We start from the raw sequence: 13013 nt of genomic DNA, 5'->3' as shown, positions 1-13013 counted from the left end.
AGATATGTACCTCTTTCTAGTCATAATCACAACGCTCTGCCTCACACCATCCTCCTATTTTCTCTGTCCCCTTCATCCACCTTGCTGACTTCTAATCGCTACCTGCGATTCTACAAGGACTCATAGTCATACTCATAATTGCACCTTCATCATGACGTAATTTACGTGTATCACCTAGCATCACTTTTAAACCGTTTCATCATTCAAATTAATCAGAGCTATATTTTAACTGTAACATTAAATCGTCAAACTAGTTTTAAAAACAATCATTATTTTGTATCTATGTATATTTAACAAAGTTCTCATTCATTGTCACTTGTTTTTATATAAAAATTGTCAGTGTCGACCACCTATGTATATTTTACAAAACTATGTGTTATTGTCGCCTTTTATATACACTCCTGGAAATTGAAATAAGAACACCGTGAATTCATTGTCCCAGGAAGGGGAAACTTTATTGACATATTCCTGGGGTCAGATACATCACATGATCACACTGACAGAACCACAGGCACATAGACACAGGCAACAGAGCATGCACAATGTCGGCACTAGTACAGTGTATATCCACCTTTCGCAGCAATGCAGGCTGCTATTCTCCCATGGAGACGATCGTAGAGATGCTGGATGTAGTCCTGTGGAACGGCTTGCCATGCCATTTCCACCTGGCGCCTCAGTTAGACCAGCGTTCGTGCTGGACGTGCAGACCGCGTGAGACGACGCTTCATCCAGTCCCAATAATGCTCAATGGGGGACAGATCCGGAGATCTTGCTGGCCAGGGTAGTTGACTTACACCTTCTAGAGCACGTTGGGTGGCACGGGATACATGCGGACGTGCATTGTCCTGTTGGAACAGCAAGTTCCCTTGCCGGTCTAGGAATGGTAGAACGATGGGTTCGATGACGGTTTGGATGTACCGTGCACTATTCAGTATTCCCTCGACGATCACCAGTGGTGTACGGCCAGTGTAGGAGATCGCTCTCCACACCATGATGCCGGGTGTTGGCCCTGGGTGCCTCGGTCGTATGCAGTCCTGATTGTGGCGCTCACCTGCACGGCGCCAAACACGCATACGACCATCATTGGCACCAAGGCAGAAGCGACTCTCATCGCTGAAGACGACACGTCTCCATTCGTCCCTCCATTCACGCCTGTCGCGACACCACTGGAGGCGGGCTGCACGATGTTGGGGCGTGAGCGGAAGACGGCCTAACGGTGTGCGGGACCGTAGCCCAGCTTCATGGAGACGGTTGCGAATGGTCCTCGCCGATACCCCAGGAGCAACAGTGTCCCTAATTTGCTGGGAAGTGGCGGTGCGGTCCCCTACGGCACTGCGTAGGATCCTACGGTCTTGGCGTGCATCCGTGCGTCGCTGCGGTCCGGTCCCAGGTCGACGGGCACGTGCACCTTCCGCCGACCACTGGCGACAACATCGATGTACTGTGGAGACCTCACGCCCAACGTGTTGAGCAATTCGGCGGTACGTCCACCCGGCCTCCCGCATGCCCACTATACGCCCTCGCTCAAAGTCCGTCAACTGCACATACGGTTCACGTCCACGCTGTCGCGGCATGCTACCAGTGTTAAAGACTGCGATGGAGCTCCGTATGCCACGGCAAACTGGCTGACACTGACGGCGGCGGTGCACAAATGCTGCGCAGCTAGCGCCATTCGACGGCCAACACCGCGGTTCCTGGTGTGTCCGCTGTGCCGTGCGTGTGATCATTGCTTGTACAGCCCTCTCGCAGTGTCCGGAGCAAGTATGGTGGGTCTGACACACCGGTGTCAATGTGTTCTTTTTTCCATTTCCAGGAGTGTATTTTAACAATCTTTAAATACAGTTTATGCAACCTTTGAATTGAGAGCGGTTTTTATCCGCTGCTAGCCCACCCCCGCTGTGGAAAATTAAAATAACAACAAAGAAAAAAGTGTGTACAACAAACTAAAGAATGTCCCATCACGTGGCAACACGTCTAACACTATGGGCTACTACTACAGTACAACGATAATGTTAATCCTGTGAAAGAAACTTAATTTGTGACCGTGACAATGTATTGGATTGTTCTTTGTCTCTCAAAAGATTTCTATCCAAAGAAAACAATATCAAAACAAATGGGATTCGAACCAAGATTGAGTCAGTAATAAAGTAAACTGTAATTGTGTAAAAGGATACGGTCAGCGGCCTCATTAGGCAAAGTTGCTCCAAGTACTAGCACGGTTCATAAAGAAAGTTAACTGATGAGACTGACTTTACTTGATATATAAAGTATGTTTTGCAGATAAGACAGAAAGCACTAGCGCAATTTATAGAACGAGGTAACAGTAGTTTGGTAAGAACAACACAGAAGGAATATTAAACGTTTTTGCAACAAGTGGCTCTCAATAACACTAACTATCTGTATACTGAAGCAGAAACCTACTGATTATTATAAGTAAATAATTACTGATGGTGGAGCAATATTAACTTGGACCAGAAGTTCTTTTATCAGCTTCATTGTTGGAATATACTGTCTTCAAAATGTCTTTCAGGTTATTTCATTCTCTATCCCTTACATTATTTGTATTTTCGAGGAGCATTCCCATCCTTAAACTATTTACCTCAAATGGAACATGTGGTACTTAGATTCGGAATAGTTTGAATAGTTGTAGTTAGTTAATTATATAGCATACAGATGTTAGATAGCTAGCAAGTTCGCTTCATTAAAGCTGTAACTGTGATATGAACTTAAATCTGGCTCAACAATTAGCAAGGGAACCAGATACTAATCTAACATTACACTCAGATCAAGGTTAAATATTTTAGTCAAAACACAATCTGAGAAAAACTGTTAATTATGTACAAATGAAATTGTAAACACAGTTACTTCCTAATTTGCACAATAATTAATTCTTGTACTAGCCCTTGAAAGCATAATAGCTAGTAACTTTCTGTATCATCGTTTTTGCATGTAACTGTAATCCTAAACAGGGATTTCAATAAAAGCAATCTTTAAGCTGAATATCATAAATCTTTTCTTGGCAACTGATGTTTGGTGAAACTTTAACTATCATTTCACGAAAATTACGTGGAGTGCTTCGAAACGTATGCTCACTGAATAACTGTGAAATTTACTACTCCTCAAAGTTTATTAACTATAGTGAAATTGTACTGAAACTGAAATAACATTTCAGTTCAATAAAGTAGGATACTCAGGATTACCGAAGCATGGTGGATAGGAATCAGTCTAGGTGAATGACTAAGTATAAAATACGGCTACTCAACGCAAATTCTACAGAACACAATCTTATTATTGAGGATGAAACGCAACAATTGGACCATGCAGTTATACAGTACTCAGCTGATAATTTGAGATGAAGGTGGTAGCAGTGTCGATCTGCTGTGGCTATTCTACAAACGAGACAACAGTATCGATGGCTCTTGCTGTATAACTACGTCTGGAAATTCTCTTCTTAGCGTCGGATTTTCGTAGAACACAGACAGCCAAAGTAATCGATAAGCCAAATTTCTTCCACATCCGAGGCTATGTTATATAATCTTGCTGTTCTTCGTGCCTCGTTCCGTTCACAAGATGCAAAAACGTTGACTGCCAGCCACCGACTGATCCATGCCATAATGGAGCTTCGCAATTCGACTGCTAGATCGACCTTATCTATTCCCGCCAAGACAGTTTCGTTGCACAGGGTCTTCCCACCATGTTATGTCCTATGCAGTAACCCGAACTACAAGTAAAGTGTAACATTTCCATTATCTCACAGCATCTTACTTTTGAAATTATATCTATAGGTAAATTACAATTACATAAATTGACTTAAGTAATGAATAAAACATTTACCTCAATAATACATCAAAGAGCTTGGTGTTACAGGAATCATATTGAGTAGAAACAGATAAAAAAATTAGATGAGAGAAATATACGCATTATCAATAGTAGTGTTACAAAGACAACTGCATGCAACAAATGCAGTTGATTCATACCTACTCTGATCACACAATTCAGTCATGCATAATTTTTCAGTCAAATGGTTCGCACTTTGATTTGTGAATAGAATCATGTCCCACAGTCCTTTAGAATTGTCATATTCTTTGCGTAGTGTGGATAAAATTCGACCACTTAAGAGTCTATCAGAAAAACATTTTCCTTGTGCTTACACAATTCACGGAAAGCCTTTGCAGATTCGCAACGTGTGTGCCAATGGCATCTTTGTTGTCATGCTGAATACGAAAAACTGCCCCGATCACGTTCAGTCGTTGTGTACTGGTCGATTCAAATCGCGCGAATAATTTATCCAAATATCACTCGCATCGATGCATGTCAACACGTGAGCACCAACGGATTTTCATTGTGCACTTGCTAATAAACTTACCAATTCCGCATCATCTTGCAGCCACTGCTGATGTGTCGCTGTTTCGTCTGTGGTCACAACTTCCACCGATTCAGGGCACTTGTATGTATGTACCAGTAACTACGTCTTCAAGTGCATGTGCTCGAAACAGCATCAACACATGCCATTTCCAATTTGCTCACTCTTCAAGTGCTTAGAGTTTATTCTCTTGTATTTTGTAAAACCAAATACTTTGTAACTGTTCACACACAACCTGGGCCTATAAGCTGTTAAGATTATTTATTTAAAATAGACTACAACAGATTTACAAAGCTAGGTTCCTCATATATACACTCAAAAAACGTGGTACCAATACACTTTATGTTTTATAAGTTCAGTGATTCCACTGAACTTCCATAACATAGAAATGAAAACTCACGTTACACACATATGACCACACAGATCAAATTTTCCTTGGATCTTCAGCCAGATTAAACTGTCACCTGAATACAATATTTCGATAGTCCACGTAGCCGTCATCAGGTAAGAATCGCTAAGCCGCTCTCGCCGATAACTAATTCAACCATCAACGACGGACCCTTTATATGCAGCGAAAATACGAAGCCGTTGGCGCTAAGGTGAAATGCGCAAGCGCTTAATCGTTGCTGCTGCCCCCTGGCGAAAGGAGAGTTGCAGAACCTGCACTACTGAATACCGTCGAAAAACCATATATCGTTAAAGATTATTACTCACAGACGGCCGATGTTTCTTCATATCTGATAATAGAGGATTCCAAGTCTAAATTGGCGGATACCTATCGTCACGTTTAATGATATTATCTGTTAGTCTTATTTCGACAAATTCTTTTCAAACACATTCCCAGTATCGCGAGGAGTTTGCAATCACTTGTGTCTCATTGTATAGCATCCTGTGTCTCTCTATAAGACAGTGCTCAGCCACCACAGATTTGTCAGGTTGCAATAACCACGTATGGCGATGATGTTCAACACATGTCATTGATGGTACGAATAGTTTGGCCAGTGTATATTTTACCGTACTCACACAGTATTTTGTAAACGCCAGGCTTCTTCAAACCTAAATCGTCCTTAACAGACCCAAGAAGTGCTCTAATCTTAGCTGGCGGACGGAATACACATCTGATTTCATGTTTCTTCAAAACCCTAGCTGTCTTGGCAGACACTTTCCCAGCGTATTTAAGGGAAGCCACAGAACTAAAAGTGTCTTCAAGTGGTTTAGGTAGACATAGGATGCTATACAATGAGACACAAGTGTTTGCAGACGCCTCGCGTTACTGGGATTGTGTTGTAAAAGAATCTGTCGAAATGAGGCTAACAGATAAACCCGCTAAGTAAAACTTGGAATCTTATTTTATCAGATATGAAGAAACAAAGGCATCTGAATCGGCCGTCTATGAGTTATAATTTTTGACGGTATATGGTTTTTCGACAGTATTCACAAGTGGAGGCGCTACAACTCTTCTTGCGCCAGGGGGCAGCAGCAACAATTAAGCGCTTGCCCATTTCACCTTAGCACATGCACCTTCGTATTTTCGCTGCATATAAAGTTTACGTCGTTCACGGTTTGAATCAGTTATCGGCGACAGCGGCTTAGCTTTCCCCACGCGATGATGGCGGCCATGTGGATCGCTGAAATATTGCGTGCGGATGACAGTTTGATCCGGCTGGTGACCAGACTAGAATTTGATCTCTTGATACGCCACAAAGTCTAAATAGCCACATATGAAAATACACTTCCTATTTTTCTTCTCATTGTTAACAGTAAGCGTTCCTAGTTGATTAAAGTTTATGACAGGACGTTTCTTACATTTTTCTGCAAATTATTCTAATCACCCTTTTCTGAGCAATGATTAGCCTCCAAGACGAGAGATCACTTCTAGTTCGTAGTATGAGATGAGTGATGACAAGTAGTCACCTCCTACTATACGTCTCACTCTATTCTTCTGTACTGGGTAATGTGGCACAGCATCACATGCTATCCATTTCTTGCACTTTCTCGTTTTGTGTTTACATCAACTCGCTATAGGTAAACTGTATTGGTGTGATGTGTGTCCAAAGAATGTGTGAATGCTACTATCACAAGTTACTCTTAAGGATTGTATAGTGACGTTTCTACTTCTATACTTTGCAGATGTTCACACACTCCCTGAGCCCATAAACTGTTAAGATTATTTATTTACCATACTTTTTCTATGTTGAATTTGAATGGCTACGAGGAAATGAATGTTTTTTAGGTCCTAGAATTTGTTAGGTAACTACTTCTTAGTGAATTTATACATTAAAAGTGATTTTATGTGTTCACAGCGGTATGAGAGAGTCTAAGGAATCTGATCACTTCGTTAGGCACTGGCCTCATTTTGTACAACTTTTACCCCCCGAAGACTTGTGTATTTTTTCAGTTATTCTACTAATATTTCAACAGTACTTGTTATCTTAACTGTTCTACCTTAATGTACACACTAAGAAGTCTATTCCATCTCTAATAATTGGGAATGAAAAAAGTTTTTATTTCTTGATTCATACTCGACATCAGAGCCACAAGTTGTATTTCATCTTCAATTAAATTAAATTAACAGGTTTTCTTGCAATTTAAAAATTGTGACCAAAGTTTTTAAGTCTGTTTGTTAGAATAAAAATCATTACTATAATTTATTTATTATCAATGATCAAATTACATTTCCTTTGTAAATTTGTTTTTCTGTACACAGGCTGTTTTCGAACGGTTAGTAGACATAATATGTGACAAGATGTCAGAGAGCCTGGACTCGGATCCAAATCTCATGAATGCTGGCTCTAAAGGAACACGTCTGACAGAACAACCTGCTGGTCCACAAAATGGAAGCTGCAATTGCTAACTGCTTCTGGAACTGTAAATTAATCAAAATAAGCAGCCACAATGTAATGGGAAATAAATTTAATATGGAATTAAATATACCTGAATAAGGATGTTAACATTTAAAACAGAATTGTACAGTAAATATGTTATGTGATTAAAAATATTTCTTAATAGTGATAAGTGCCAGTGTGTATTTATCCAGGTGTCTAAATAATGAGAACTAACCAAACTTAGGAATTACACGAATACAATAACAGAAAGGTAATTAAGGTGACTGCATTCTATGATACTTAAATAAACAATAGTGTAAGAAAATGTTTGTGTGTAAGAATATATACATTCTGAATCATTGAAATCGAAATATGTGTTTTCTGTTTTTATTGCTTTGTAATTGTAGTTACTGTCCATTATCTCTGGCTTCTAGGTTTCTTGTTGTTCTGTATTTTCTAATGTCAAACATGTTACCTCAGCCAGTTGTAAGTATGATAGCTAACTCTGTTTAAAATGAGGAATAAACTATGAATAATATTCATGGAGAGATGTCAATTTCTTGGGAAACATTTTGTGGGTATAAAATATAATTTTTATAATTAATGATCATTGTTCAAGAATGTTTATGACAGAAATAAGATAAAAGCTTCATAGATCAAATACACACTTCTTGAAGAACTGAAATTCTTTTCACTGAAAGTCCTTCTGTATTTCTACCTGTCTGTATCTAGTGATCAATGCAAATGTGTAGAGAAACAAATTAAATGTTCGTATTATGGCCTTAAGTAGAACTGTCAAACAGTTAGTAGCTTCACCTCCCAGTATAATAACAATGTATTCAAGGTATTATTACTGGATATTTCAGCAAAGAGCTTTATTTGTTTCCATGCAATTGTTTGAAGTAGTATGTGGCATGTAAAGCATTTTGTGTGCTCACTGTGTGTGTATTTTCCTGATCTATGTGGCTTGGACTGTTGTGTTATATTAAGTATTCAGTTGTCACAAATGTGGTAGATTTAGAGCTTCAATATGTTTAGCATTTTTTATAATATTTTCCAGTTACATAAATATTTGAAAAACATTCAAAGTACCATTACTTTTTATATCACAACATTTGTGTTCATCAAATTTTTTAAGTAACAATGTTCTCTGGCTGTATATGTTTGTTTCAGAACCTTTCATTGTCTATTTTATCTCTGGTTTGTTGACTCTTCTCTGTAAGAGATATTATTTTTTATAATTGGTTCTCAAGACCATCAATTGAGTACTATTATTATTGCATATAGCTATTAACACCTGATGTCATTGTGTGGCACATCATTGACTATAAAACTGATTGTATGTGTAATACATGAGGGGTAGCAAATCTATATTTTTAGACTTTATTCATGTATGTCCTGAAATGTAGGCCTACAGACAAAAGACTTTCTTTGTGTTCAGTGTCAAGGAAAAAAATGTTATTAGTTCTTTTGGACTATAACATGGGTAACAAGCCACTACAAAGAACTGCAGCCATTAAAAAACCAAGTACACAATTTTTATGTTATTTTAATTGCTGAATTGTGAAATAAAATATAACCTTCCACAAATGCAACCAGTGTACAGTTAGAAATTCATTATTAAATATTCGTATAAATGACATTTTCTGAAATTTATTTCATTATACATAGCTGTTAGCCAGTCTGAATTTGTGAAGATGAATGACACACACATAAAACCTATTATGTTGCATTATATAGGTAATTTATCAATGTAGAATGTTTCTGCATTTGATTCAAAAATCAAAACAGCGTTAACAGACCATTTCACAGGTCATGTATAATTCTATCTTGAAAATCATATTATCATATACAGGTCACTTTTCTGAGAAAATTCGTTATATCTTGTACATCAAAATTAATCAGAGTTTTCATTCTGCAGTCAGCAAAATGTATGTAACATGTACTTCAGTATTCATTGTCTGCAGGAAATATAGCTCTGCCCTTTGTTAAATGCAAAATCATGATATTAGTTTGCTGAACCGGAAGTAAGAGTGTAAATATGCATAGTTTTGTTTGTACTGTTTAAAATATATTTATTAGTTGTATTGAGTGAGTTATTGTTCCAGTGTGATCTTATTGTTCCTTACAACAAGCATTTACTGTTTGAGTGACATAGAGTAGGTACCCCAACATATGTGCCTTAGCTTACTGCATGAGTTCACTACTTCAAAGGCTGCTCCAACTCTAATTGCTGTCTTCCTGTAGAGACTGGTGGGACATATAAAAAGAAATTGATGATGCTGACTATGAATCTAGATTCAGGTTATATGAAAGCTATTTTCAGAAATGTAGATAATATCCTAATAGTCTCATATATTTTCACAGTCTTTAGAAGGAAAAAAGATGATTTTATGATTCTATGACTACATTTGCGTTATATAAATTCTTTCTAGCAGTTCACATATATGTATCACATGTACTATGATGTACATTATTTTACAGAACATCTTTTACACATCCAGTATTTAAACCTTATACTCAAATTGGTTTGGCTTTGTTGCTGCATGTCACACTTCAGTGACCATCTAGTACAAATATTAGTGGATATCATACACAGTTATTACTATGACAGACCACCACTGTCGTTATAGATGGAAGCTCTTAATTAAAGACAGTCACACAAAAAGAATGGACATGCCTGCCTCACTGTGAAATTAACATCCTTCATTCATCATTCATATATGCATTTTTCTTAAACAAGTACTGTGCAGCCTCAGCAGCATCTCTCTCTCTCTCTCTCTGCCTGTCGCTCTGTATCTCTCTCTCTCTCTCTGTCTGTCGCTCTGTATCTCTCTCTCTTTCTCTCTCTCTCTCTCTCTCTCTCTCTCTCTCTCTCTCTCTGTGTGTGTGTGTGTGTGTGTGTGTGTGTGTGTGTGTATGTGTATGTGTGTGTGTTGGGAAGGTGGTGTGTGTTAATTTGTAAATGAGCAATTTGTCTCCAAAACAGGTGGTACTGTGACCCCATAATATTACACACTTTCCATCCAGGACATTCCACTGTCATTACTTTTACTTACTGTCACTTAGCTCATATACATTTCACATGAAGGAATTTTCAAGGACCATGAATATCACAGTGGAACATAATGTAAAGTAACTTTTTTACATCCAAATGAACTTATAATCTCGAGTAAAAATATAAAAACTGTATCATGAAAATTAGGTTCTGCACTTCTCATCATTTCTGTAATGATTACTCAGTTGTTATTATCTCAGCAGCATTTATGAGGAGTTTGATTTCTACATTTTTATTAATAATTCCAAAGCTGTAGTATTATGCTTTTGTTCTGACTTTTCTGCATCCACCACTACTAATGTACACAAATACATAGTCTAATTCTGAACAACTGAATAATAAAACATTCAATTTATTGCTTCCATTATTGTATTCTGTTGTGTCAAATGTGTTATGTACGTTAATCATTTGACCCTTCTTAGTGTTCAGTAATAATAATTCAGTCTAGCAATCAACACAATATCACAAATATAATATCATAGTTGTGAGAGAAATTTGGTACATAAAGTAGCAGCCTCAATGTTGGTTATATTTAACATATTCCACAAATAGTACTATATGTCTAAATTTCCCAAATTGTGACAGGAAACTAAATCTAAAAATTATAAATGCAAAACTTTGATGTCTATACAATTTCACTTTAATTTAGCCCACTGGACAGTGTGCAGTCTTATGAATCAGAAAAACATACATGTTTTCTGTACTTGTGATACTGAACAATTAGCCAGTCAGTTAACAGAACGTAAAACTTTTTCTACCCTAGGAGCTAATTTTTATTAATTGTTTGAGGTGGCCATGGGCAATTGACATAGATTTTCGTTTTCTAATTTTTCTACCCTATTGTCAGCAATTCGAGAAATTCTGGTGAATGTAGTGGATTGCTTAACTTTTTAACAACAAAATTTTGGAGGACTCATTAATTAAATATGTGTTTAAGTAATGCAAAGAACACTTTTCCTATAAGCTTGCAACTATGCCAAATAACCTGAGGTTGGTTGGCATAACTCTAGGAGCATAACGTGATATGGATAGGAATAATTAGAAAGATACAGAAATTTTTTAACAATATGTTTTACTTTATTGCAATATGTGGTAACTTCGTTTTCAAAGAATACAGTCGACAAAAAATAAATTTCTCATGAAGAAATAATACCTGAACAAAAATAAACTCTGCTTAAATGTATTTACAACAGTATAAACTGGCCATCTCTAATTTATCTCCTTTTTGACCATGTCTGACAGTCGAATCTCACTGCCATCAATTTCGGCGATCTTCCCATGGCACACATGGTGCTTCACCAAGAAAAGTCATTTACAAGGTATTCAGGCGCTCAGGGGACCCCCGAAATTGTGAAGGATTCATTAACAGTGTTGCTTGACATGACTTATAGCCATGTCTTTGGGAACTGTTAAGTGAGAACCACCCTACTGCAGGAGGCTGAGATGGAGATGTTCTTCAGCCTTTGAACTATTGTTAAGGAAGGTCAAGGTATCATCACTATTGGCATAGCTAATGCTTCACATGCCATCATCATAAACTGTAGAAGCACATTCGCATCAGTGTTTTCAAGGAAGTTTTTTTCTTTTCGGACTTGTCAATCTTAGCCATGTCACCTTCCTTGACTGTGGATGGCGTTTTCTTCTCATTAGTCCTTCCAACCATGATTTTATATTTTATGCAACTGCCTCCTAGAATAGCAGTACAACTTCTTTTCAGGCCATGGTTGGATTTGGGAATAGGACAGGATTCTTCTGGGATGATCTATATTGGTCCATTTTTCACAGAAATTCTCTTTTTTAAGGAACAATAATGGAGTGTTTGGTTGGCACAGGTGTGGGATGAGTTTTCATAGCTGTGCCACCTGACCTCATACCTATCTATGTCAACTAGCCCCATTAAGATATCAAAAACAAAATGGTTACCACACAACCCCAAATATCAGAAACAAAAGATTTTGATTTATGCAGGCAACCACTTTTTTTCAAAACTGCTATCAGTAGCACCTCAATTTGATCTACAAGTTCACGAAAAATTATGTGCAAAAAATCTACTCACCAGTCACAAAAATAATGAAACAGGGATCATGACACTTTCAACCAGACTGAAGATAACGTGAATAATGCGTCTTTACATTCACTTCCCACTAGGATGATTCTAGATTGTAGATTCTAGCTCTACTGTGGCAGGAAATGGTAGCTGTGTGCCAAGTAGCTCATTATGCCAACTAACCCCAGTTTTCCCTAATATTTTTAATATTACTTTCGTTATTTCAATTACTGTCATTGTGCTTTGTTATAAAATTATGTAGATTATATTTAACTGACACATTTACTTCTGTATGTCCTTTGTGATATTCACTAACACAACAGAAATATTCACATGTGATGTCATTAAAAATACTATACCATTCAAGACTGATATCTGTAATGTCTGTGGAAGTCAGTAAGCGAGAAGGCTCATTTCTTTGTCTGAATTGCATTGTTTAATAGTTCAGTTGTAAAAATAATTGGAGTTCTTCATGCCTTCTCAGGCATGAAACTTTTATGCAACGTTTTAGCATACTTCAGTGGAAATCTCTACATTTCATGTTTGCCTCTCTCAATTTAGGAGTAGTTTCCTGCTGCATATCACATGTATGTACTTCTACTCTTTGTTTCCAAAATTGTTTTTCCATATAAGTTTTTCATGATTTTACTTAACTGCATTTCACCTTATTGAGTAATTATTTATAATTTTCATTATGCAGCATACATAAATAACACCATC

The 13013-nt window shown here is 37.5% G+C and overlaps 1 protein-coding gene across 1 annotated transcript in view; it reads left to right on the top strand.

Moving 5' to 3' along the window:
- The window catches only part of LOC126248811 (ras-related protein Rab-3), an 831249-nt gene extending 822525 nt beyond the window's left edge, over positions 1–8724 (top strand). Inside the window, exon 6 of the mRNA XM_049950221.1 lies at positions 7071–8724. Coding sequence (XP_049806178.1) covers positions 7071–7217 — 147 coding nt within the window. The 3' untranslated portion in view covers positions 7218–8724. The remainder of the gene's footprint in view (positions 1–7070) is intronic.
- Positions 8725–13013: the final 4289 nt, after the last annotated feature.

This window comes from Schistocerca nitens, chromosome 3, assembly GCF_023898315.1.
Source record: "Schistocerca nitens isolate TAMUIC-IGC-003100 chromosome 3, iqSchNite1.1, whole genome shotgun sequence".
In the NCBI taxonomy this organism is placed as follows: domain Eukaryota; kingdom Metazoa; phylum Arthropoda; class Insecta; order Orthoptera; family Acrididae; genus Schistocerca; species Schistocerca nitens.
This window is presented reverse-complemented; position numbering and strand designations above follow the sequence as displayed.